The sequence below is a fragment of the Lampetra fluviatilis genome, chromosome 48, assembly GCF_964198595.1.
Source record: "Lampetra fluviatilis chromosome 48, kcLamFluv1.1, whole genome shotgun sequence".
Taxonomy (NCBI): domain Eukaryota; kingdom Metazoa; phylum Chordata; class Hyperoartia; order Petromyzontiformes; family Petromyzontidae; genus Lampetra; species Lampetra fluviatilis.
In genome coordinates, this window is record NC_136322.1 from 1,462,585 (window position 1) to 1,490,141 (window position 27,557).

General features: G+C 49.9%; 1 protein-coding gene and 1 pseudogene across 1 annotated transcript in view; one reads left to right on the top strand and one right to left on the bottom strand.

The window, feature by feature from the left end:
- LOC144948039 (glutamate--cysteine ligase catalytic subunit-like) overlaps positions 1–14,485 on the top strand; it is a 35,600-nt gene extending 21,115 nt beyond the window's left edge. The window contains exons 10-17 of the mRNA XM_078877466.1: positions 6,863–7,001; positions 8,108–8,223; positions 8,827–8,919; positions 9,938–10,042; positions 11,834–11,915; positions 12,500–12,585; positions 13,682–13,802; positions 14,289–14,485. Coding sequence (XP_078733592.1) covers positions 6,863–7,001; positions 8,108–8,223; positions 8,827–8,919; positions 9,938–10,042; positions 11,834–11,915; positions 12,500–12,585; positions 13,682–13,802; positions 14,289–14,485 — 939 coding nt within the window. The remainder of the gene's footprint in view (positions 1–6,862; positions 7,002–8,107; positions 8,224–8,826; positions 8,920–9,937; positions 10,043–11,833; positions 11,916–12,499; positions 12,586–13,681; positions 13,803–14,288) is intronic.
- A 2,249-nt stretch (positions 14,486–16,734) lies between these two features.
- Positions 16,735–27,557, bottom strand: part of LOC144947984 (elastase-1-like) — a 29,859-nt pseudogene continuing 19,036 nt past the window's right edge.

The window sequence follows — 27,557 nt, forward strand, 5'->3', positions numbered from 1 at the left end:
AGCTATGCAAATGCATAGAACCATGCTAATGCATGTCGTAATGATAATTAGGCTCTGCCTCGTTGTCTAGGGTCGTATTATCAATCGGGATAATGCAATGAATTGTATGAAGTTATACAAGTGTGATGTAATTATGCTAAATTAAGGTCGGCTTCGTTGTCTAGGGTTGTATTATCAATCAGGATAATACAATTATTCTTGCTTTAACATTTACTGATTGTGTCTTAGTGTTTTTATGTCAGGTCTCCAAATTCAATTCTCACCGCAGGATACAGTTCTCATAATTAAGATTATTACGTATGAACTTTGGAAGGCACCATTCAGATACTTCTGTGTTAAGAAATTTAAATTTCTAACCAAAAACCTAACACCCTAATATGCGAACTCTTATGCTTGGAATTGTCCACACAGTACACCTGGAGATGTTCTCCTCATTAATCCGTACATTTAACCCTCAATGGTTACGTTTGTAAAATTGGGTAACAGAACAATATATTCATTTCTGAGAGTAACACGAGCATATACGGCAGTTGGAAAAAGTCCTTTAAAATGAATGTGACGATATTCAAACGAACGGCAATAAAGAAACATGTCCCGAAGGCAAAAGTAGGCCTCAATTAATTCATTGGTAAGATTATGTAATTAACGAAATATCTTGGAATAATGGTGTGTGGCAGTGTGCCTGCTTCCGCAAATGCTTATCAATTGGCTAAGGCTTCAATTAATTCGCAGGCAAGATTCTGTGATCAAAAGAAAGATTTCAACACAATAGTCTCTCTGCGAGTGTGTGGATTCGTAACATAGGTTTCTAGACGTTTAGTTTAATCAATCAATTCATTGGTAAGTTATGCAATTAACAAAAAGAACGACTAACATACTTCTAAACGACCGTATCCACATAACTCAATGGTCATCAATGTTCTTCATCATCAGCTAATAGTTGACACACTCTTATTATTAGTCTTCTTCTTATTCCAGATATGTGCATGTTGGTGGTTTGTCTTCTTGTTCAACACTGTTGTGTTAAGCAGACGCAGGGCGATGCGTTGTGAGTGTGTGAGTGTGGGGTAGGGTCATACACACAGGGTTTGAATCATTTGGGCGACGTACCCATCACTACCTGTGGACAGTGCAACCAGGCTCTATCCCCAGGCGCCCACTCATGTGCCCAAGCACGGGAACCCCTCAGCCGCTCATTTGCTAATTTACGCGAATTGGAATTTTCCCTGGAAGCCTCCCGCACTTCGGAAAGCTTTTGAAGGCTTAGCGCACGGAATCAGAAATTTTAGATTTAGCCTTGTTGGGCAGGGCTTGTAACTGGACATCAATCGGGGGGTTGTGTTCTCTCCCGTACATTAAAAAAACGGTGAGTTCCCGGTGGATGCATGAGGAGCCATCCTATATGCAGCTAGGACTGATGGCTCAACGTAGAGGTCAGAATCCTGTGCAGATGCTCAACCATGCCCTCCGTCTGCGGGTGGTATGGTGATGTGCGTACTTTCTTTGTTCCCAACAAATCGCACACTTTGCGCAACAATTATTAAGAATTTATTTTTGCCCTGATAGGTCAGAAGACGTTCGGGAGCACCCTTGTCCATTACATAGTCATTGAGGAATGCCTCAGTGATCGTCGCCACCGACTGGTTGGGGAGCTGCCAGGTCATAGGCCATCGTGAAAAATGCTCGACTCCCACTAGGAAATACTTAGTCCCACGAGGGGTAGTGGGAAATGGACCAGGGATGTTCAGAGCAACTAGTTCATTTACGCAGGAGACCTGAATCGATTACAATAGTGGACAACAAGGTTTCACCAGCGGTTTCCGCCCCATGCACTGCACACACCCTTTCAACAAATTAGTAACATCCTCAGCCATGCTAGGGTAGAAGAAGTCCAGCTTAAGTTGGCCAACGTCTTATGCACACCCAGGTGCAACAGGTGCTCGTGTACCACCAAAATGACCTTACCCCGCAGGTCAGTGGGCACAACAATGTTATAACGGCACAATCCTCTGTCCCAATGCATGAGCAATCCGCCTCTAAGAATGAGAAAGGCGACACCCGTCGATCCCCACCCACATCAGCCTCCCTGACACAGCGTCACAATTTAAGCAGGGAAGCTACCTCAACCTGGAGGCGCCCCATTCGTCTTGGTCCAACCCAATGACGGCGTCACGCGCCACTGGACCCGCGGCCACTTCAGATGTTACAACCTCGGCTGCTGCCGCAAGGGAAGAGGGCGAGTACTCGTTGGGTGAATTACAGCGCCCGGAGCCCGAAAAACACGCGCACCCGGTAATCACAACAAGGCATCAGTGTTCGTGTGTCAGGAGCCTTTGCAATAGGTAACATTTAAGGAATAGTCCTGGAGGACCTCCAACCAACGTGAAAGTTGGCCAGATGGCTGTTCAACACTCAGCGCATATTGTAGCGCTGCGTGGTCAGAGTGCACCTCAATGCGTCTCCCATACAAATAGGGGCGATGCTGTTGCACATAAACCACAATAGCTAACAGTTTCCGGCGTGTGACACAGTACCGTTGTTCAGCCAGAGACAGCTCTCTGCTTCCGTATGCGACAACCCTATCGATGCCATCGATATCTGGAGACAGAACAGCTCCAATTCTGGTGTTACTAGCGTCTGTATCAAGGAAAAACAGCAAGGAAAAGTCAGGGAAGCAGAGGGTAGGGGCGATCACCAAGCCACCCCGAAGCGCAACAAATGCGGCCTCCTCCTCCCCCCAATAGAATTTATGACCCTTTTCCATCAAGGAGTGGAGAGGTTTAGTGATGGTAGTGGCCCTGACTAAAAAGCAGTGGTGATAGGATGCGAATCCTATTAAACTGCACACCTCCCCCACCATCGTGGGGGTCGGGCAAATACGAACACACGCGGTTTTGTCTGGGTCAATCACAATACCTGATTCACTTACTATGTGGCCAAGATACCGAACCAATTTCTGGAGGTGGCCACACGCATTTTGAGAAAGACAGTGCGTAGCCGTTCCAGGTGTTCGTCAAACGTACGGCTGAAAACTATAACATCATCGAGATATATCACACACGAGTCCCGCTGGAGACCAGCCACAACCAGTTCCATAAATTGCTGGAACATAGCCGGCGTGGAATGAAGACCCATCGGAAGCTGATTGAATTCAAACAAGTCTTGTGGTGTATGAATGGCTGTTTTGGGCTTAGAGGCTTTGTTTAACGGCAACTGCCAAAACCCGGATAGGAGATCAAGAGTGGAAAAGAACCGCGTTCCTGCTAGAGCATAATGTGAATCGTCCATCCGAGGTAGAAGGTACGCATCAGCAACAGGGACCTTATTAACCTTACGGAAGTCAACACAAAAGCGCAAGCTACCATCCTGCTTTTTAACAACTACAATTGGGGCTCCCCATGGGCTGGTGGATGATTAAATAATATTTGTGGCTAACATTTCGTCAACCACCAGCCGAACGTGTTCTTCTTCCTTAGGGCTCAACCGGTAGGGATTCTGCCGGATGGGAGTAGCGTTGCGCGTATCAATGTGATGACTCAAAAGAGTAGTGCGGCCGATGTCAAATTTCCCTTTAGCTAAAAACATCTGAAAATTCGCGCAAAAGCGCCCTCAATTTCCCCCTCTGGACCTTGGACAAATCCGTATTCTCCGAACAAAGCGTATCCATCCACCCCTCATCAGGACTTTGGTGCGGCCGCGTATTCGATGTGGCACTCACACTGCCAACGATGCTTCCCTCATAAAGCGCTCGTGACGCATGAGCTAGCATGGTATCTTCTTCGATAAACAACGTGTCTAAACCCTGCGTTATGAACCTGAATGAAGGGTTCCTGATCGTTGGATACCAACATCTGAGCCCCTACTAACGTCAATCCACGACTGGCTTCATTAGTAGGTCCCAAGAGAATTCCTCCCGCCGTCGCTTCCTGGTCTAGTGGCTTTCGCAATCGTAGGGGGACCAACATTTGTGTGTCGGGGGGAATTTTAACCATCCTACATGCAAATACTTGCACGGTAGCGTTAGCTGTGCACAAGCGAGTGGGAGAAGGCAAGAATGCTATTCAACGGCCGGATGGTAATTCCACGCACCCCTGGTCAATCAAAATTTCCAGGGGCATCCTTCCCAGAAAATCAGTCCCGAGCAAGCAAGGAATAGCAAAGGACGTTGAAACAAGAACTGGTCCCCATAAATTTGACATCCGAAATGCACACCTCTGCTGTTATTCTCCCAATGAGCCGCCGTTTGTGGCGAAGCGCAGAGCTTCGACTGAGCATAAGGAACAACAATTAGGGGTCAAGATATTATAAATCAACTCTGAAATGATGGTCGCTAACAGACTGGTGTCAACGAGCATCCTAATTTCAACCCCTTCTATCAATCAAATGACAGCGGATGAACCTTTAGTCACGGCCACCACTCAATTGGCCAGCTTTGACCACTGACCCAGTAGGAGCGGCCGGCCGGCCCGATTGAAGTCAGAATCCTCCTGCACCGACGCACGACCGGAACGGAAACTGAACGAAAGAGATGGGTGAGGCGGATTCAGGGGCCGAGTGTGGGATGTGTCGTGACTCGCCTTCGGGTGCAGTGGAGCAAAGGACGGTCGGGCAGATGATGGTGGTGGTCCGGGGAGGCATCGTCGTGACACGCGTCAGCCCTACAAGACATGCCCCAGCAGGCCACAGCTGTAGTACATGACCAGCCCGCTCCCAGGACGAGATGTCTTCCGCCATCGCTGGTCTTCCGCCCGTCCCACCATGCCGTCCCCTCACCCGCCTCCGCTCTGGGTCAATGCGCAGGCTGGGATGGGCTCTACGTCTTCAGGTGTATTCGTCCCCTCACAGGACGTGGTACACCCCGCCAACCCCTTGTGCCATTGCAAGAGCTGTTGAGCCTGGATGCATCTTGCAACATTGATAGGCGAAAGATGGTCGTCTACAGGCAGCAGGACGATGTTGAGGTCCTTAGCCAAAGCCAGCAATCTCTCGAGGACCAACGAGTCGACTCCGTTGTGGTCCATCCTCGGAAAGGCAGCCTTCACTAGCACCAAAAGTGCGCTATGGAAGTCGAGGGGAACTTGTGGTGCATGTTCGACGGTGACTTGTAAATTGCTGCCATTTGGTCAAAGGCTTGAGTCAGCATGGTCCTCTTTGACGGTGGGATGGTGAGAAACACTGCCAGGGCGTCGTCATCAGTGACTCCACCTCGGTCCACTCCGCTAAGTCGGTGTTCATCAGGAACCACCGCTTGACGGCCACCCAGTCCCCTCCGGCGGTTGTAAATTATTTCACGAAGGGCAGTCGTCACCGGAGAGATGGAATTTCCACAGGCGATTTGGATGCAGCTTCGGATTTGGCGGGCTCTGCGCTCTGCTCTTCTGACAAGATGGCAGCCGCAAGCGCGGGCTGCGCCACAGAGGTTCCCACTTGGGGGGAAATGGCGGCGAAGACTTTGTTTCCACGCGGTTCAGCTGCACCTCCGTCAACCGCTGGCTCCTTGCGGTGGAGCTCCATGACGATGGACGCCGTGGCTTGCAGGAGCTCTGAAAGGCTGGAGTATGCCATCCGGCGCTCCTTCCCCGATGGTAGTGAGCCGTCGCGCGCCAGGTCGGTGCACTACTCCGCCGACAGCACCTCAGGGGTTGCCATCCCCCGGGCTGTTTGAGGGATGAGGTCTTCATCTTCATTGTCCGATGTCCTGGTACATAGTCTGCATCCCGTAGTCATGCCCTAAGACTTCTACACTCTTTGGATCTTTCGGTGAAGTAACATAGGTATAAAATAAAATAAATCACTATGTTTCGGGAGCAACACAAGTGTCCGTCATCAGGTGGGAAAGCATGATCTGCTGCTGAGGCAGACTGTTTTTAAAGGTTTGAAATGGGTGTAGCCCAAGGGTCATAAAGAAGTGGACAGGGCTAGTGATGTTAATGTGAGAAATTAGCATGTAACTGTAAGAATGGAGAGCGGTGCAATCCAAAGGCATGAGAGCGCAATCCAAAGGACATGTATGTGAGCATGAGAGTGCAATGCAAAGGACATGTAAGCATGAGAGATGTAAGAGAGAGGCACGTGTGCCTTTTGGCGTCATCTGGTCGAACACCATATGAGACCGTCTCTGGTGTGGACCAATCAATTTCAAGGACAATGCATACATTATTAGAGTGCTGTTTTTGTTTGCATTTTGACCACAGGTATTGTGGTCAAATGCAAACATTATCCCTTGTAAAAAGGTGTCAGTTTTGTGCCAAATAAAAGGGTAAAAAAACTATTATATTTTGCTACTGGCAAAGGAGGTCTTATGATGTACCATATGTTTTCGACATTTGGAGGCCGAGAAGACCAGAATCAGTAATTTAGCTGATAATGTGTTCAAAGAGGTAGTTATATATCTGGACAGCAGAGTGAAGCAGAGCTTCTGTCCAGGGAGCAATGTTCTGGGAACCTGGGGGAGGCAAGGGCATGCCGGGATCAGAAACATCTTCTGGATCGCCAACCCAGACAAGCCCCTGGCTGAATTCAAGCCCTGATTTGGCTGTGCTTCCTTGTTCGTGCCTGTTAACTGATCACTGGACAGCGCTTGAGATCTCGTGACTCGTCGGTGCTAAACACTGCGTTGCAATTAACTCTGTAGGGGGAGTATGTACGTGCTCGCGAAAATGCGTGACTATGGATCGAGAACATTTAGCTCTGGACATTTTAAATAATAAACATCATAACGCGTTGTTCCCTCGGCACCGGGTTGATTGCCATTTGTTTTTGCAGCCTTCGGTTGTCGTTGCTATGAGGCGACAGCGTTGAGCTGGCACCACTGAGAATCTTCACAATCAAAATGTCAATCTGCGCATCTCCCTTTTTGCAGCCCCTGACAACGTGCAAGTGGCGAATCGCCAAGTCGCGGTTTGACTCCATCGACAGCTTCCTGTCGCCCGGCGGAGCGCAGTTCAATGACCTGGAGCTGCCCAAGGACGAGGATGTCCACCTGCAGCTCCTGGATGCAGGCACGGAATTTCTCCCTGCTATGCTCACCTCCACTGCCAGGCTCACCTCCACCACCATGCTCACCTCCCCCAACATTCTCACCTCCCCCAACATTCTCACCTCCCCTGCTTTACTCACCTCCCCTGCCATGCTCACCTCCCCCGTCGCGCTCACCTCTCTGCAACAATTACCTCCCGCGCCATGCTCACCTCTCCCCTCCTTCACTTTCACCGACCGTTTATTGGGGTTATGGATTAATCGCGCATGCTGTGAAACACCAAAGGATTTTTGACTTGCCGTGCCGGTGCAACTATCTGCTGCTCTCACTGGTCGAGGGCACGTGACTCGGTGCTGCGTGACCACAGGCATGCCGGCGAGGAAATCATGATACGTCACGTCGATTGTGATTGGGCTGAGTGCGTCTACTGGCTGGTGTCCCTTGCAGGCCCCCAGTTCCCAACCTCCATCTGCTCCAGCTCTCCCCTCTTCGCTTTTTAAACTGGTTAGATCGAGGATATCAAGGCAATCGGTAAGGTTTGTCACTTAAACAAAACATACCAATTAGTTACTCGTTCAGCACACCAGTTGGGTGTTGGAGAGTAAACCCTACGACATTTACAATTCGAGTACTGTGATATTTCCGCTGGTAATTCCAGGAGCAATTAAGACCAAAACAGGAGGAATTTTCCCCATTTCTGGCTATCGCCTAATGAAGCTGGTTGTAATTATTTTATTTTTAGATTTGTCAATGCAATGTGTTTTTCTTCTTATTCTAGTGACATGCAATGTGTGTTTGCATGAGCTGTGTGTGCATGTGGAGAAGAGGTAGTGTAGCAGTTAGCGCGTGCTGCTCTACGAAACTGGTGACCAGTGATGATTAACTGAACTGTTCGTGGGCCTCCCCTTGGTCGACTCAGCCTCAAATGAGTACCCGGTGTGGTGTGTAAGCATCGCTACTGGGGAGACAAAGACGGTTGGATGTGGTGCTGGCCACGTACTCCCCTCGTATACCGTTCCAGCCGTCATCGGTGCTCTCTAACAGCGCTTGCTTGTAGCAGCCTCTGTTCAAGGGCACACGGGGGGGAACTTTGTATCTTTGTGCATGAGCCGTGCCTCTGGCTCACAGGCATCGATCCGCTGCTTGCTCAGCACTTTTCTCACCTCTTCATCCGCGACCCCCTCGTGCTGTTCTGCGAGAAGATCCATGCCGACGACGATGAGAACGAGGCCTACCACTTTGAAGTGAGTCATCCGCCAGTGTACTTTATGAATATTATTATTCCGCTTGTTTACCCATAAAGGTCTCGCCAGGTCCCAAAAATATTTTGCAGGAGGGTGCCGCCAATTTTTGCATAAGCGGGGGGGGGGGGGGGGGTTGCGATATTGCTGCAGCTGCCTCTGTGTGCTGCTAATTTGAGTAATTTGCAGGTAAATTTCAGCATTTTATGTTGTTTGGCAAACGTCAGTTGCATCGCATGGTGTATTTTTTTTAAGCTGTGGGATGAAACCGGAGAACCCGTAGGAGACCCATAAAGAACAGGAGGAAAAACAGACACAAAAATTTCCACGCTGAAAGGTCCCCGAGTCGGGAATCTAACCCAGGCATCTTCCTGCTTTGAGATAAAAGTGTGTTAATACCGATCCACCCTGCCAACCCTCGAATTCCCCACTTGCGGTGCTACCAGTCGCGTGCCTGCCTAACCGGTAACCCCATAAAATATTCCGTGAGAAGTGATAGCCTGACTGGAGAACACCCGCAAGGGATCGGCGCGTGTCTTCCGTGATCGTGGGCGCTGACCGGAGCGCCCACCCCGTGTGCGTGCATGTGTCCGTGTGCATGTGCATTGCATCCAGTCCACAAACTGGCAGACATTACGCTTCAAGCCTCCACCGCCGAACACCAACATCGGGTGGCGCGTCGAGTTCCGGCCGATGGACGTAAGCCTCTCTGAGAGGGCGACGCAGATTATACGTTGAGGTGGAGTCATACTGAGATGCCTCTGAGGCTTGGGAAAAGAGGTGATGATGGGAGGAGGGAATTTCAAAATGGAGCAGTGCATGCGAAGAAACAGAACCAGAAGCGTTCTGACCCCGCAGTGTAGTGAGTTAGTGAGTGAATAAGTGAGTGGATGAGTGAGTGAGCGATTGAGTCGGTGGGCGAGTGTTGTTGTTGTTGTTACATGCAGTGTGGTTAGTGAGTGACATGAGTGAGCGGGTGAGTGGGCGATTGAGTGGTTGAATGAGTGTGTGGGCGAGTGTGTGGGCGAGTGTGTGGGCGAGTGTGTTATTGTTGTTGTCACATGCAGTGTGGTGAGTGGATGAGCGTGTGAGTGAGCGGAGGACTGAGTGAGTGTGCTGTGACATGCAATCGTGGTGGTTGAGCAGTGTGGGTCAGATGAAGCAGGCAGCGTGTGATGCAGGTGTAATAAGTTCGAGGAGACGAGGTCGGAGTTGAGGCACACTCTGTTTATTAACTCAGTGACAGGCACAATAGTTGAAGGGGTAACGGCCCCTTCACCCGTACTATGGGAAATCCACCCTAGTACTAAGCCCTCTGTCCTGTTCCCCAGTCCTCCTCTAATGGGCTACGGGAGGCTGACTGATCTGGCCCTGGCAAGCACAGATCTCGGCACCAGCTAAGCCGGCCTTGCCCTGACAAGGGCAGAGGTCCGGGAGCTCTTGGGCCGCGCCGCTGGCTTACCCAGCTCGGCCCTGACAAGGGCAGCGAGACAGGGGAGTCCCAGGGCCTAATCTCCGAGTCTTCGATCTTCACTGGTCAGCTTCGTGTCGAACTGCCTCGAGCGCTCTGGCTCCCCGCCTTTTATAGGGATCCCCTCAGAGGGCCGGGGGCGTGGGGGATAACGGATGCGGACGTCGGTGTGACCACCCGTGTGTGTGAGTGCAGACACCCCTGTGTTTGTCGTCCGCCGTTTCTCCCGTAATAACCCCTACACAGGTGCAGCTCACGGACTTTGAGAACGCGGCGTACGTGGTGTTTGTGGTGTTGCTCACGCGCGTCATCCTCTCCTATGGTCTCAACTTCCTCGTGCCACTCTCAAAGGTAAGGAGTCGCGTCCCTCCCACCGACCATGCGAGCGCTGCCGGGAGGCTCATCCTGGTCGCATTGCAACCCATCCACTTGTATATAGGCTGGCGCAAGTGGTAGCGCTTGTGCCTCAGAGTAAGAATGGCCTGGGTTCGATTCCCGACTCGGGCACGTGTGAGCATTGCGGCGAGGCTCGACCAGGTCACATTACAATTCAGCGGAAACAGGAAGAGGAATTGCGGGAATGTTTGAAACAGCACGACGCTGCAGCCAGACTTCCTAACCTAGTTCCACCCACTCACTGATTCTAGACACGTGCCTGAGCTGCGGCAGAATCTGTCAATCCCAGATCCATTTTTTCAGCCATCTTCGGGCCCACAGATAATCCGACTTTTATATGGAAGACAAGTATCCTCGATTGTGACGGATAGCCTATGACAATGGTAGAGCTTGTGCCTCAGAGTTAGAATGCCCTGGGTTCTCTTGCCGACTCGGGTACCTTTATGAGTGGATTTTGTTCTGCATGGGTTTCCTCCGGGTTCTCTGGTTTCCTCCCATAGCTTAAACAACAAAAAAACCTCCACACAAAATGTAACTTGTACGTTAGTCCCTCGGTTAACAGTGACATCAGGATGACGGTTTTTGCAGTCAACGTTTCACCTCTCATAATGACCCCATAATTTCGACTCACGTCAGCATTGTGACTAACGGTACGTTTTCGTTACGCACACCGCTCCCCACACAGTGCCGCTAGCGCTACAAGGTTGCCATCTCCTGGCTCAGGCTAGGGTATGGCAGTGCAGCAAGTGGATTCATTGCCATCTGTATTCCATCTGCAACCACCCCCCCCTTCCGTTCACACACAGTGGGTTTTCTGAGTGCTCTGCTTTCCTCCCACGTGTACAAACACACGTTCATAGAGTTGGCCTAAGCGTCCAAATACAGTGACTTCTCTTACGAACGAGTTAGGTTCCAAAGGTCTGTTCATAAATCGATTTGTTCACAAGTCCAACTTTACTCCCGTCGATTCCAAACCCATTGTACGGCATGTACACTAAACTCGGGGAATGGGTTCAAAAGTTGAAGTATCTCATGTAGTTGTTGATGCCACTGTTTTCTTCATGTTCTGCAGATGTAGATGCCACTGGTTCTGCAGATGTAGATGCCACTGGTTCTTTAAGTTCTGCAGATGTAGATGCCACTGATTATTCATGTTCTGCAGATGAACCTATAGGCGCGACTCCGGGTCCCATAAGCCCCTGGCTCTCGCATAAACTGCTTTGCAAAGTAATTTTTATCAAAGTTTCAAAGTTTTGCTTCTTCTGCGCATTCGTCCTCGCTGCGCTTAGACGACATGACAACAGAATGATCCATGCCAGGTGGTTTGCGGCGTTTCTGTGTGTGGTGGGACGGAGTCGGCAAAAACTAATTAGTTACGGTTGAAAATCCGTTTATTCGGGACCCCGGGGTCCCACCATAAGGTTCAGATGTAGATGCCACCAGTGATATCAATTGCGCTTCAGTTGAATTTACGACTGTTCGGTCTCTTCGTATCTCCAAAAATTTGTAAGTCGAATGTTCATACGTAGAGGAGTCCCTGTATTGGGCCTCAGAGCTTGGGAATTTTTTAGCACCAGGCTCTGGTTCCGGTGCCCCTCAATCTTACAAAAACTGTGCAGCGCATTACAAATGTTATTTTTTAAAATTTGCTACTTTTTTTATTGCTTCTCTCAAGCACCTTTGGTGCAAAAGGTTGCCGCCTGAATGTTTGGCATGTCCCTGACCGTCAATTCTCTTCTGTCACAGGTAGATCAGAACATCAGGAAGGCGCAGAAGAGGAACGCGGTGCTGGAGGAGATGTTTTATTTCAGGAAGGACATTCAAGCAGGCAAGTCGAGCCATTACAAATCAGACGTCTTTTTTTCACAACTTTACTCTGATTGTGCTCTCGGTGTCGAGTCACGAGATGAAGAATACATTCAGAAATCTCACATGGCAGTGACCCACCCCCATCCCCGTGTTAGACAATAGCACACAGAAGTGAATATCCCAGAACTATTTTTGAGATCCCTTCTGCAAATGACCTCCATGTCACATGGTAGGGGGCAGCACTCTTCTACTTGCCCCGCTGCCAACAGCAATGTTTGTTGCATGGCAGTCAACGCGATATTTGAAGTCTCACAGCTGGAATTTGGCGAAGTTAAGTGCAGAACCAAATTTTACGTCATGGATTTTGTAATTTTTTAGCAATCATTGTTGACCGGGCTGAGACCATCTACTCATCGCAGCGGTGCGGGCTCAGCCACTCTGATCTCCAAGCCAACGATCTGGACCTCCTCGCAACCCAAGCCTTCACCCCAGCCTGCCCTGCATTTTTGTGCGCATCACACGCGCGCTTAACCTCGCTCACGGTCGCTCGCCAACTCGCGTGAACGTCAAATTGCCATGCGGTTTCTATTTTTTTGTGGCCAGAGGTGGACGCTCCCCCAGCAGACGGCACCGAGTCCGAGGGCGAGGTGGGGATCCTCATGAGGATTGACACCATCATCAACGGCAAGGTGGGCAACCCGGCGGGGCAGGGCGCACAGCCATCCTCATAGTGTCAGGCCCTGTGGGCTCTTGCAGCATCAGGCTCACCCTTTGCCATCCACCGCCATGGCTGTCCAGAGCACCGCAACATTCGCTGCTGTATAACGTCTCGCTCACCGTTTTGCGCGGTGGCGGAGTGGTCGGCATGCTGTGGCTAACATCAGTTGGTGAGCGAAATCTGAACCAGTTCTGGAGACTCCGCCACGCACCCCCCCCCCCCCTCCGTGCCCATGAAAACCCCATGCTGACGCATGTGATGAATGGTCAAAACCCCATGACTGCGTGGGGAGGCCATCATCGAAGCGGTGGATTGACAGTTGTACATTATGATTAGAGCTCGTCTCCCAGTGATCATGTGAGCTGCCTTCAAGCATGCAGCTCCACTGAAACCAGTCACTTGCACTTCCCGTGCTGAAGACTGGCTCACCACTTCAGTCATGGATCCATCCCACATATCATCATCAGCCATGATCAATACACTGCTGGATTCAGCCCTCCACCAAGTCATTGCCATTTGTCGCCATCCTTTGATGCAACAAATCGACGTGACAAGCCTGGTGAGAGTAACACTGATAAACTGAAGGCTGCAGCTGACACTGCCTGCCATGGCGTGGTGTGCTGCGGTGCAGTGTGATCAATTGTAATGTCGTGTGCTGTGGTGTGGGGTGTGGTGTGTACGGTGTGCTATGGTGTGTGCGGTATGTAATGTGTGGGCTGTGCTCTGATGTGTTGTGTGTGCTGTGATATGTGCGGTGTGTGCTGTGACGTTTGCGGTGTGCTGTGATGTGCGGTATGTGCTGTGATGTGTGCGGTATGTTCTGTGATGTGTGCGGTGTGTGCTGTAGTGTTTATGGTGTGCTGTGATGTGTGTGGTGTGCTGTGGTGTGTGCAGAGTGCTGTGGTGTGTGCGGAGTGCTGTGGTATTTACGGTGTGCTGTAATGTGTGCAGTGTGCTATGATGTGTGCGGTGTGCTGTAGTGTTTACGGTGTGCTGTAGTGTGTGCGGAGTGCTGTGGTATTTACGGTGAGCTGTGATGTGTGCTGTCGTGTGCTGTGCAAGCACAGGTGGGGGTATTCCAGGGCCTCGTCCCCATAGTCAACAGCTTTCTGGAAGACATGGAGGTGGACGTGGAGACTCGGTGCACGATCTCCCACTACATGGAGCTCATCAGCAAGCGTGCGTCCGGTGAGTGCACTCCAGCGGATCATCACCCCTTCTCCAAGTGCGAGCGATGATGACTCCTGATCTCGTGCAAGCCTCATCGTGGCTGTGCAGGGGATGATGGCCGACAGACGAGACCGGTGTTGGAATGGCAGCCATAAGAGGGGAAGCAACCGAGGTGATGACCGCAGATTGTTGATGGCCAGGAGCATAGAAGCCGGAGCGTTGTACTGTACAATTGATTTTGGGGACACTGCCTTCTGCTGCCGACGACGTAGCACCGCAGCAACATCTAACGCCTCGGCGTGCACGGTGGTCGCCCATCCAAGCGCTCTCTGGGCTCAGGAATCCTGATCGGGTTGCGTGGTGCGACAAGCTCGGGCGCCTAACGTGCGCGAGAGACTCCGCACACCGCTACGTGCATGGGAGTGGTGGTGGTCGTCGTCTCCTCCTCCGCTACCGCTGACGACGCTACGGCGACCGCGTGCGCGTCTCGTTGGTTTCCCCCAGGGGAGCTAGGAACGACGGCGCAGCGGCTTCGCGCCTTTGTGAGCGGCCACCCCGACTACACACACGACAGCGTCATCTCGGAGCGCGTCAACTATGACCTGATGCTGCATTGTGACGCCCTGTCGCGTTCGCGGCCCCACCGCCATGGCGCGGACCCCTTGCACGAGCTCAGCCACGGCGCTTGCCAGACTGGCTAGCTTACGTCACTCGCCACGCTCAGCGCACTTACCACGCCCACCAGGCTCGCGATCCTCACCACACTCACCTCATTCGCCAATCTTACCTCGCTCACCGCACTGACCTCGGTCACCACGCTCACCACACTCACCATGCTCACCATGCTTATCACACTCTCCTCACTCACCTTGCTCCCCGCGCTCACCACACTTGCAACAATCACCGCGCTCACCACACTTGCAACAATCACCGCGCTCACCACACTTGCAACAATCACCTCGCTCACCACACTTGCAACAATCACCTCGCTCACCACACTTGCAACAATCACCTCGCTCACCACACTTGCAACAATCACCGCGCTCACCACACTTGCAACAATCACCTCGCTCACCACACTTGCAACAATCACCTCGCTCACCACACTTGCAACAATCACCTCGCTCACCACACTTGCAACAATCACCGCGCTCACCACACTTGCAACAATCACCGCGCTCACCACACTTGCAACAAGCACCTCGCTCACCACACTTGCAACAATCACCTCGCTCACCACACTTGCAACAATCACCTCTCTCACCACACTTGCAACAATCACCTCGCTCACCACACTTGCAACAATCACCTCGCTCACCACACTCGCAACGCTCACAATGCTCACCACACTCACAATGTTTACCATGCTCACCTTGCTCCCTGCACTCACCTCGCTCTTTGTGGTCACCACGCTCACCACACTCTGATAAAACCAAAGGCGAGCGCCAGGTCACCCTAGGACAGCAGGGACCCTGTCCTGTGGTATGTGGGCAAGACGCGGGCCATGCTTCGTTTTCACGTGGCCCGTCACTTCACTTGTTATAAATGTATTGTTTCACGTGGCGCTTCACATCATATTCATATAATTGGATATGAAAAAAAACAAGACAAGGCTTTTGTAGAAGTTCTGGTGGTCTGTGGGTTTCAGGTGAGGTCAGCAGGAAACCGTGTGTGAATTGTCAAACGCAGACTAACAAATACAAAGGTGGACGGAAGTGACCGCGTGTGCATATTTAACGCGTGCAGGCTTTCATGACCCGATGCTATTAAAATATTTTTTTGGTCAGATGGCTGCGAGTAAAAAGTGTGTCGTTACACTCTCCTCCACGCGTCACAAACAATTCATGAAATAAAATGCTCTAAAAATATTTCCGTCCATTCCTGTTGACGCTAAGTGTGTGTGTGCTGTAGGAATCGGTGAGTGGTCACCGTTCCTGTGAACTTCACTCATTGATTCCTCCACCCATGTCCACACAGCGTTCAACCAGGTTATAAAGAAAAAGACAAAGACCTCTCGTATAGCCTTAACAGACCGTTGGGGCAAATGGTGTTAGTGACAAGGCTGGATTATGGACCGGGCCAGTGGGGCTAGTGCCCTGGGACCTCGGACTGCCAGGGGGCCTCTAAGCCTCAGGCCGCGCGGTGCGTGGCCCAAGACTTCCAAAGGAAGTTGAACGCCAGGGCCCTCAGTGCACACATCGCAAGCTGACCACTAGGCCCCTGGGTGCTTATAGCATGAGCTCACCACTAGGGCAATCGGACCCCTCAGCGCTTACAATGTGAGGGCCCCCAGACCCATTGGTGTATAAAACGTGAGCTGACAACTAGGGCCCCTGGGCCCCTCAGCACTTACAGTGTGAGGGCCCCCAGGCACCTCCGTGCTTAAAGCATGAGCTGACCACTAGAGCCACCGGGCCCCGCAGCGCTTACACTGAGTCCCCTCGGTTCTTAAAGCGTGAGCTGACCACAAGGGCCATCGGGCCCCTGGGTGCTTACAGTGTGAGTTGACCACAAGGGCCCCAAGACCCCTCAGTGCATACATCGAGTGAAACACCTGGGCCCTTTGGTACATATGTAATAAACCTTCTCGAGACGGCCTCTGGAATCAGTCCTTTATTTTTCACTTCCACAGTTACACACACTCCCCGTTGCTGACAGGCAACGGGAAGCGGGCAGACAGCCAGCGAAGTCGCACCCCGCGCACGTGGCACCCAGAGCCCCGTACGCGCGTGGCTCCTGCTCTCTTCGTTCCCAGGTCTGCTCCCGACTCCTCCGTCTCTCCCCCTCTTAACCCCTGGGTCACGTGGTACTCCTAAGCCAATCCTCAGTAGTCAGCGTTGACCGCTCCAGATGACTCCCCGTCAATTCCCGGGACCACGCCTCTGATCCGGCTTCCCATTAGCTGAGGCCAAGATCGGCCAAGCCAATCACCTTAGCTAACATGCCGTGATCACGCCGAGGCCATGCTCCCGGGCTTTCCCCTCATTGGCTACAAAGCGGGACCGGCAAGCCGATCGCCACGTGAGCCATACATGGCTCTTATTACACAAACAGTGAATGCTTAAAACGAGGGCCTCTCGGATAGTGCAGTGCTTCTGTAAAACTGAACCACTGGTTGGCACGCTACAATATGCAGTGGCATGATACAATATTCACCAACAAGTCAGTTCATTATAAAAAAAACAGGACAGTTTGGAGGGCGTCATATTATGGCAAGCCATTCGTTATTTGACTTACCTTAACTCGCTATCCCTTTATTTTAGCTAGCTGCCCATTTTCCTTAGCGAGCTGCCCATATGATTCAGCTTGTTAATAGAAATGAGTTAGCTAGCTGCCATTTTTGCCAGCTCACTGCCCTTACAACCAAATTAGCTGCACTAAAAAGTCAGCTCGTCACACCGAGGGCTTGTCGTCTGTTGAGAGCTTAGACGTTGGCTAATCAAGTATTAAAAATACACCGCGGTTTTGTGAAACATAAAAAAGATGCCAAAAACGATATTTTTACATACACTGACATATATATAAGATACCTAATCCATTCTTAAAGATTAAGGAAAAGTCCAATCATTTTCCCCATAGACCGTCTGTTTTTAGATCCACCGAAGTCGATAATGCTAACGTTGACGTGCAAATTGTCGACAGCTCATACGAGGTATTTTTTCCCCTCGCCATCGATGGGGTGTGACCTATGTACACAGTTTACACCAAGTAATTTCAGACTTATCAGAAACCTTTGTTGGATGTTGAGCCAATGAAAAAAAGTTATCTTTGGAATTTCAAGCAACATTATTATTTCTGTGTCAAACAGGTATATAAGACATTTATTGGCAGGAAAAGCCACAGACAGATGCCTGTTTTCTTGCTTGGTATGCCACAGTAATATATTCAGAGACTTTTTTCATTCTTTCTTTCTTATATATAAAAGTCTCTGCGCGCTCGCGCTTGCGGGGGATTTGGCTCTCGGACGGTGGGGTTTAAGACTGAAATAATTTGCCAGCCGGCACGCCCTAAGCCCCGTGGTGGGAATAGGCTATTCCGTTTTCCCATCCATAAACTTTAAAGTAGTTTAATTAACACATTTGTGCCGTTTATATTATTCATTATTTACCTATTGCACGACATCGACCGTACCAACTGACGACAATTGCGTGGGGGGGACGGACCCTACCAGGTGCTGCGCGTTCACTCGAGCTCACGGGGGACATTTTCTTGTACGCGTTTTACAGCCAACACATACATAACGCTGCGGACATTTCTTCACAGTGTCATGTCCTCTTCGCCCTCCCCCCCAACACGATGGGTCCAGTTTATACTACAGACTGTGTAGATAATACATTTTTACTGCTTACATAGCATTAATCTTGCACGGCCAGGGGATGCTGGGGAGGGGGGGTAGCGGCCCAGCCCCTAGCCTGGCAACGTGCCAACTCCACCGTCTCGCCAAAGTAGGCCAGGACGGGGGGCTACGCATGGCACAAGGCCTCAACACGCCTATGGTAAGTAAACATTTCCTTGCTTCTTAGGCTAACAACTCAAGCCCATTGTTTACTATTGTTAAACACATTAGTTGACAAACATTACAATCATAATGTTTGTGTGCTCATAAAAAATCTGCTTCATTGCTTAATATTATGAAACAAATACGTTGCCAGATATTACTATATTTATCTTTGTGTGCACATACCAACTCTGGTTCATTGGTCATCTTTCATTTACACTTATTTCTGCTTATTTCTTAAATGCATTTCTATTGTTTCCATCGCTCACGTCACGCTATTTACTCATACGTAGTACTGCAATACTGATGGCTGTGCCATCATCGGGGATTGTTGTGCCCATCGATGTGTGTGTGAGTCCATGTGTGTGTCTTTGAGTCCATATGTTTGTGCGTGTAGAGCCATGCGTGTCTTTAACTCCATGTGGGTGTCTGTCTTTTTCGAACAGACAACGCTCGATGTGTGTGTGTACGTCGAAGTGTTTGTGTACGTCGAAGTGTTTGTGTGTCAGTCCAAGTGTGCATGTCAGTCCATTTGTCAGTCCATTTGTCTGCGTATCAGTCGTTGTGTGTGTGTCAGTCGATGTGTATGTGTGTGTCAGTCCATATGTGTGTGTGTAAGTCCACATGTGTGTGTAAGTCCATACATGTGTGTGTGTGTGTCACTCGATGTGTGTGTGTGTAAGTCAGTGTGTGTGTGAGTCGATATGTGTGTGTTAATCCATGTGTGTCAGTCTATGTATGTGTGTGTAAGTCCATGTGTGTGTAAGTACATGTGTGTGTGTCTTAGTCGATGTGTGTATGTGTAAGTACATGTGTGTTTACGTCAATGTGTGTGAGTCCACGTATGTCTCTGTGTGAGTCGATGTATGTGTGTGAGTCGCTGTATGTGTGTACGTCGATATGTGTGTATAACTCCATGTGTGTGTATCTCAAGTGGATGTCTGTGTGTGTGAGTCCATATGTGTGTGTGTGTGTCTCAGTCCATGTGCGTGTGTTAGTCGCTGTGTGTGCATGTCTCCATGTTAGTCAGTGTAAGTCCATTTTTTCGCGTGTCTGTAAGTCCATGTGTGCGTTTTAGTCCATCTGTGTGCTTTATTGACCTGCTCTAGGCCTATGACACCATCAGTAGGCCTGGGCTCTGGGTTGTTCTTCGTGCTTTCGGAGTCCCTCACCCTTTGCTCACGATCCTTAAGGACCTTCCTGCTAGTGAGCGGCCCCACATCAAACTACGTGGCCGTCAGTCAGAGCCATTCTCTCTACACCTTGGGGTGTGACAGGGATGTCCTCTGGCTCCCACATTCTTTAACATATCTTTTGACCACGTAGTTCGTGAAGCCTTCGATGGCTGTACCGGAGGAATTGCCATATGGTACAGATACAATGGTAGGCTTATCGATGCGCGGGTGCGGTCAAGGGATGGCTCTCTATTGCTCAACCATGTTATGTATGCTCATGCTTTGATGATTGCTGCTCACTGCTGCTGAACCTGGAACTTGCCACTAAGAGGTGGGGCCTTACCATCAGCCCCACCAAAACTAAGCACCTGCCTGGGTATTTTGTACCATCGAACAATCCACCCCCACAACTCACAATTGGTGATGCGGCAGTTGTAGAGAAATTGCCGAAATTCCCATACCTGGCCAGTGTGCTCATGACCGGCTCCGGTTTAACAGCAGAGGTCTCACTCCAAATCAGTCGAGTGCCATTATCTTTTCATCGGCTGCGTTACACTGCGTGGATGCTACCTGGTCTCTCGCTCTGCATGAAGCACCAGGTCTTCTCGCCCACGGTAATTCCCTCCCTTCTTTACGCTTGCGAAACGTGCACCCCCCTAATGGAACATCTTCGCCGGTTAGAAACATTTAGGCTGGCCTGCTAACGATCTATCCTGGGTTTAACCATATATGTGTGTGCGTCTAAGTCGATGTGTTTCTATGTGTGTGGGTCAATGTCTGTGTGTAAGTCCATGTGTGTGTCTGCCTTTTTCGCCCGAGCAACGCCGGGTACTTACCGCTAGTATTGAGATAAACAAGGAGATATACGTGGGGCAGTAGAGGTTGTTGAAGAGTAGTGTTATTTTGAAATTGTGAAATCGTGTATCGTACTGCCCTCTTTTAAGTAACATAATAACAGTGCCCTCGTGTTCTTGGATTTGCATGCGAGCCACCACATGGTACAAGGCTCTGATACTGCAGAATTTGCATTGCCGATAGACTCACTCTGCAGACGGCGCGAAGGCTGTCCCCCGCACAAATCGTGCTGGGCTTAACCTTGGCTCCCCACCACCCGGCGCTGCTGCACGCAGCGTAGCTGATGACTGGAAGCCGCACTTGTTGCAGAGTGTTGGAGACTCGGCCTGATACTGACGACACATGACCAAAACGACAAACTCTAAATGATGATTATCTTCGTTATGAAAAACCCTTCATCATAATCACCATCATAGTTAGGCTTCATCAGTCCATTGTTGATCCCCATTTAATGGTGATACTGTACTTTCATCAGCAGGGTAGCATAATGTCAATGCTTGTGCTCCATAGCAAGATTACTTGGGTTCGATTACCAACTCGGGTGTGATTTCTGTGTGGACTGTGTATGTTTGTCCCCTTTTCTGCATGGGATTCCTCCATATTCTTTAATTTCCTTCAATATCCAAATACAAACACACATACAATGTAACTGGTATTGGCCAACACATCCCAAAGCTGAAAAAATCGTTGCAAATTAATGTTAAAACCGGCCTGAGATTCATAAAGAATGAGGTCAGCAATGTGTGTTGATCAATTGCAGGAAAAAATTATTGCCAAAACTAAAATGCTACTGTAATTTTTTGCAGTCACTACATTTACCCTACTTGTATATGCTTACGATCTGAGCATCCTTAAAGTCCTGTGATATATTTTGAGTGTCCCATATGGGATATAAAAGTCAGCGAAGCTTTTTATTCAGGGTTGGCTCAGATACTTTGTGGATATCAGGTAAGGTTCCATCTAGACCAGGCACCTCTTGAGGTTGTGTTTGATGGATGCCTTTTTCTGATCTCTGTCAAATCAGGAGGGAGGTCCAACTCCGTGATTATGGTGGCTTGTGATAGACGATTAATTACACCAGTCTCTACCAAAAATGAAAAGTTGCTGTATTCATGCCATCTGTCTGCAGTTGCTTACCATCACAACTCTTCAACGGAGCAGAGTTTGTACATTATGGGCCAAATAGGACTTTCAGTGCATCGTATATGCTCCTCCTGTCATGCCTGTGCATTGATCGCACCAAACGATCCGTGGGACAATAGAACAGGGCGGTGCTTACTCACCAAAGACCGAGAAATACCTTTCAATCAAGAAGGGTGGAGCAATCACTTCATGTTATAATTGGTTAGGGCACGGGAAGAAAGAGGATTGGCTGGGGCGTTCAAAAGAGATGAAAACGGAAAATTTGGGCGAGTGTTGCAGGGCAGGTTCGGTCAAGAGAAGGGAAAGCGGTGAGGATTGTTGGAGACGGAATGCGACGAGGGGCAAAGAAAGGCCCAGAGTATTCTTTCATATGTAGAGTAAACTGTTGGACTTCATCAGCTTTGTTCCCCACCCATTCGTTCTAAGATAGTCTCAGTTAGACCTCTGTGACTTTACATAAACGGATGAAAGCTACCTGTCTGGAGTCAGAATTTATGTTTTGGTAAGTTATTTTTTTTATATCCAGGAGTGCTTCAGAGAGTAATTAAATCTTTTGCACATTGATTGTTTTTTCATGGAGTCGTCTGATATTGAGGTGCCACCAGAGACCAGTTATGGTTCTGTTGACTTTGGATTTGATGACAATGGCCAGCTTGGTTCTGAAAAGTCTGTGATCTGTCCAATATTCTGCTATTTGCATGATCCTGTCATTCAGACATCACACAGATCACTATTCCTGGTGATAAGACAGTTGATCATGTGCCAGTGGCGATATCGTGGATGCATCCACAAGCTCATCGGTGGGCATCACTCGAAGGAACATCCTGGGGCACCGATGCTGTGATTCTCCAGAAAGCAACTGCTTAATCGGTGTACTCTACAGCTGGGTACTTGTCTTTTTTCATCTTTATAGAGTGCCGTATAGCGTAAGGCGCTGTACATAGTTTAAAATTTGGTAGCAAAAATCGTGATGTATACAGTATGGCAAGGGCTGAGAAATAAGTGACTGTAATAGATAACACATGAGGTCACGAAAGAGCAGGGTAGGAACGGGATGTAGTGGAGCGGTGAGGGGAGGTAAGAGGAAGATAATGGGCAATGGAGAAGAGGTGACGTTTTCAGAGAGGAACGGAATGAGTTACGGAGGGGGACTGCTTCATGTGCAGGGGAAGTTTATTCTAATGGAGTGGTGCAAGGAGGGAGAAACATCGAAAACGAGATTTGACAGGACAGAGAAGATTTTCAACGAAAAGCATGAGGGGATACATACAAATAGATGAGAGAGGCTAGCCAGCTCATTGCACACAAGGACAGACAATTCCCACCTGAAGAATGTAATGCAAATCTTAACTGGGACACTAAAATAAACCCCACAACCTTGGTTACCTGTACCCTCCCCATATCGCCAAAGCACACCTCTGACTTGAAGCAGTAACACTCTTGGAATAAATGTGCTACCAAAACAAAGACCTCAAATCAAAATCAATCTCAACAACCTCTAAACAATCAACCTGAAAACGTTTCTCTGTATCTCTCGCAGTCGATCTCTGTTCATCTACATATGTCTCTATCTCTGTGTCTCTGTATTTTTCTGTATCTTATCTTTCTCTGTCTACTTGTTTCCATTTATTTCCCTCTCTCCCTGAGTCCGAGTGTGTTTTTGTATGTTCTGTATCCATATATCTTCATGTTAATTAACGCCTATACATTTGTATAGTGCTGCCCATCCAAACAAAGTTCAGAAACTGACTGAAAAGGCGCCTAAATCGAGGGAACCAACTCGGAAACACGGCAGAAAGGTTCGGCAGCATGCCGGGAGGCATGCGAGACTGGTGGATGGACAATTGGGAGGATCAAGCCTCTCATCGTGGATTTCACCATCCAGCCATCAGGAAGCTCACTGATGCACAGCAGTGGGCTACCTTACATCGTGTCCACACTGGCCACGGTAGGTGCAATTACATTTTCCAGAAGTAGAAAATAACAGAATCATCCAAATGCGACCACAGCACACAAGACAATGGAACACATCGTGAACTCATGTCAACTGCGAGCATTCTCTGAGGGTATATGTGGATCACACTTATTTTGCTCTGAAGAGAGCGGTTGGCTTTGCAACCCAGACATCGATTCATGGTTGTTAGCAAGTAACTGGATTAAATTAGTGATGGGTCATTAATCAATCTAAATGCTTCCCATTGAATTCGAAGAAGTGTAGTGAGGTAGGAACATGAGATGCATTCTCAATGACATATGTCTATATATGTGTCTGCATGATAGTGATGATAGTGATGATAGTTGTTTGGTCCTTACACGATGATGTTCCCCAGCCGGTAGCGTAGCACTCGGCATCATTGGTGAAGATTTGTCCCGGGTAAGGCAGGGACGCGGGTTGGATCTTGCTGGTGACCTGCACCGACTCGTTCAGCTGAATGAGTGCGATGTCAAACCTGGTGAGGGGTGCAGTTGACGGAGAGGGCAAGTGGCGTTAAAATTACGTTCGATAGCTAAACGGATGACAATACTCTTTGGTTCTTTCGGTAAAGTCACGTAGTTAGAAATAAAATAAAACATATCACGACGTTTCGATTGCAAAACAAGCAATCATCATCAGGTGGGAAAATCAGAGCAAAACAAAATTTCTGAAGTAGGAGAGAGAGCTGCCGTGGCTATAGATTATATTGGTAAGAAAGGGGGAGGGGCAAGGGGGGAAAGAGAGAGAGAGGGGAGGGTGGGGGGAGGGGAGCGCTGCGTGAGCGCTAGAGGGAGAGAGGCTGTGGGGGGGGAAGTGGGCTGCGCTGGAATTGGGAGGCCGTGAGAGCTGGGGATGCGGGGGGAAATTAACTCGGAAAAATAGACTAGTAACCGGCAGATATGATAGACACAACCATAAGGCAGTTAAGGTTTTACCTGGTTAATAACATCCTTCCTATGATTGCTCAATTTATATACATGTTCTCGGTTGAAGTTATGTTTATGTTTATATATATGGATGGCTTCATGAACAAACCTTTGATAGTAGCCCGAAGGTTTGCAGAGTATCTTGGTCTCGGAAAAAACAATATCATGCGAGCCCACAGCGTTATACAATGGTCAGCCACGGCAGAGGTATTGCTTCTGCCGTGTTTCAGATTGGCCTTGTGTTCGCGGACACGGTCCGAGACATGTCGTTTCATTTCCCAATTCTTACTGCTACCGCAGGTACAACTCAGTTTGTAAACTCCAGGATATTGCATATCAGGAATGACATCCTTCACAGATAGGATTAGATCACAGATTTTGTGTACTATATTGAATCGGACCTGGATCTTGTGTTTGTTTAAGATTTTGGAAATCTTTTAAGTAACACTTGCTATGTATGGTAACATGATGGTTTTGATCGGCTTCTCAGGGGGTTATTTCTCCATGGTTGTGTAATGCGGGCGTAAGCGACCTTCCGGAGGTGACGTCACGGGGGGTGGAGTCATGTGACGTGGGGGGAAGGTTCGGGGCTTTAAGCGGGTAAACCGGAAGAGGAAGGCAGTCGGGGTGTGAGCGGAAAAGAGTGAGGCCACGCGGGCAAGTGTGGAGAGGGGGGGCGCCGACGGCCATCGGGAGCCAACCCCGAAGATAAGAGGAAGCTGCGGAGTGGTGTGCAGCTGGGGAGGAGACAGCCAGGAGGGCTGCGTGTTAGAGGCAGCGGTGTGGCTGCCAGGAGGAGCTGTGGAGAGAGAGAGAGAGGGGGCTGCTTGTTAGAGGCAGCGGTGTGGCTGCCAGGAGGAGCTGCGGAGAGAGAGAGAGAGAGCAAGAAGCTGTGAGAGCTGCGGAGGGAGAAGAGCAGCAGAGAGTACAGCCAAGGGGGGCTGTGTGAGAGAAACAGCAGCGGAGCTGCTGTTGTGGATCGGGCCGACATTGGAGTCAGCACCGTGGAGAAGCTACAGAGTAAAGACAGCCGTGTGGGTGTACAGCACGAACCGAATAATAAAGGACACTGAGCCAGACATCGTGGTCCAGTCGTTTATTACACTGGTGTCAGAAGTGAAACGGCTTGTCAAGACGGCTCGGAAGAAAGAATATTCCTGTGCCATCATCTGCTACATCATCCGACTTACGATTGAGACAGATGGCGCAGCTGGAGACCTGGAAAATCGTGCTGGCGAAACCGTGTGAGCTCACCACGCCGACGACGGCAGTGGGGAAAGCCGATGGTGGTCTGCAGGCCGACGCCTTGCCTGCGCTGCCAGCGCCATCTGCCACGTGGCACGAAGACGCCATCTTGGGCGTGGCAGGGGAGAAACGGCGGGAAGCCGCCATCTTGTCTTCACCGCGGCGGGGAGACGCCGCCATCTTCAACATCGCGGCGGAGAGGCAGCCTTGCGCTGCCATCTGGAGGTGCCGCGGGGAGAGCAGCCTGCTGTGAGCTGCTGTTTTGCGAGGGGGAGCTGCGAGGAGAGGACGACGACGCTACAGCTGCTGGGGCGGGAGCTCTCCCGTCCTGGCTCGGGTGCGTGACAACGGAGCAGTCAAGTCGCCGAACGAGTTCTGCGAGACGACTCAAGTTGCCGCCCTGCCATCCTCTTCTTGCTGCAGCCCCGGGCGGGTCGTAACGATACGCAACCGGCCTTTACACACACCTCACCCATCTTTCGAGGGCCGGGTGGGGGCGATTTTGTTCTCTCATGACTCGATTGTGCGGAGCGCGGTTCGGAAAGTGTGTATGTGTGTGTAATAACGATGAACGCGCTATCTGCTTGTTGCTCGGTGTCAATTAAAGTGTGTACGTGTGTTGAGAATGGACGGAGAGTATGCTGTGCTTGCTGAGTGTTAAATTGTGTGTGTGTGTGCTGCGGTGTGGAGTTGTTATATTGATGTCGAAGTTAATTATTAACTCGGGAGCGTCGGGTATCTTGCGCTGTATCATCTCGTGGGTTACCTTGTGCGATGGGCTTAATTGAAAAATATATATATTTTTTTTGGTGTATTGTGCTGCGAGGTGCTATGTGCGATGTGGTTGTTGCAAGAGAGAGAATATTTGTGTTGTTGCTGCAATGTTACGACTGGATTAATGGTGTGTTGGTTACCTGCAGATCGGTTTGCTATTGTGCTTAAATGTGCGCGTGTGATCGCGATATGCTGACTGTATGTGCTGTTACACCGTTCTGTACGGTTATGGGGTGCGATGCATTGATTGACTATTGGGATTGGGATGTTATTAATTGTGCGTACCTGTTTGGAAATTGGTAATAAATTCGAGGGGGACCCTATTATTTGGTCGCATGCAGCCACGAGTTGCTTTGCGAGTTGGGTTGTGTAACCAATGTGGTTGGTAAAATATTGGTTAAAAATTCCCCGATATGACTGCTGCGCGCAGCAAGCTGGGGCTGTGCGTCTATCGTTGTTGGGATTGTTACAATAAGACGGGGGATGCAATTTGTGACCCCCAGCAAAGGGAAGCTGGGGTGCACGAATGGAGAAAACTGGCCACGTGTTCGCACGTTGGGCCGCCATTTTGCGCACACGCGGGGTATGGCGTCGATGCGCTTTGCGGAAAGGGCCGCCATTTTGAGTGCGCGCGAGATATTGCGCGAACGCGCTGGGCGAAGGGGGCCGCCATTTTGAGCGCGCGGGAAAAACCTCGGTGGGGCAAATATTCCATCTGTTATGCCTGCCATTGTTGATTGGGTGATGCAAGAGTGGTGGTCACGTTGGCCTATGGCTGATGGCTGACCTGACAGCCCGGAGGCGAAACCTCCGTGGTATGTCTTAAACTAATGGGCCGTGTGCTCATATGGCTCGGGGAGTCATGGTTCAGTTGTGCGGAGGCAGACTGAACCTGGTGTGCCGGGGGCTCACGGGATTTGGGTTAGGGCGTTATTGTCTCTATAAGAGAACATTACCCCATGGGGGGGGTCGTTGAGATCTGGCCTTGCCGAGGGATTGATCTTCCCTTGGCTATAAAGCGTCAGACTATAAGAGGCTGGTGTGTGTCCATCGCTGATGGGATAGTAAGGGAGGAGCATGGCCGAGTGCTGCTCATCCCCGAAATGGCACTAGCCGAGAGTATGGTAAATGGATGTTGCCGTGGGTTGACGACCACGGTGAGGGTTACGGCGAGTTAAACGT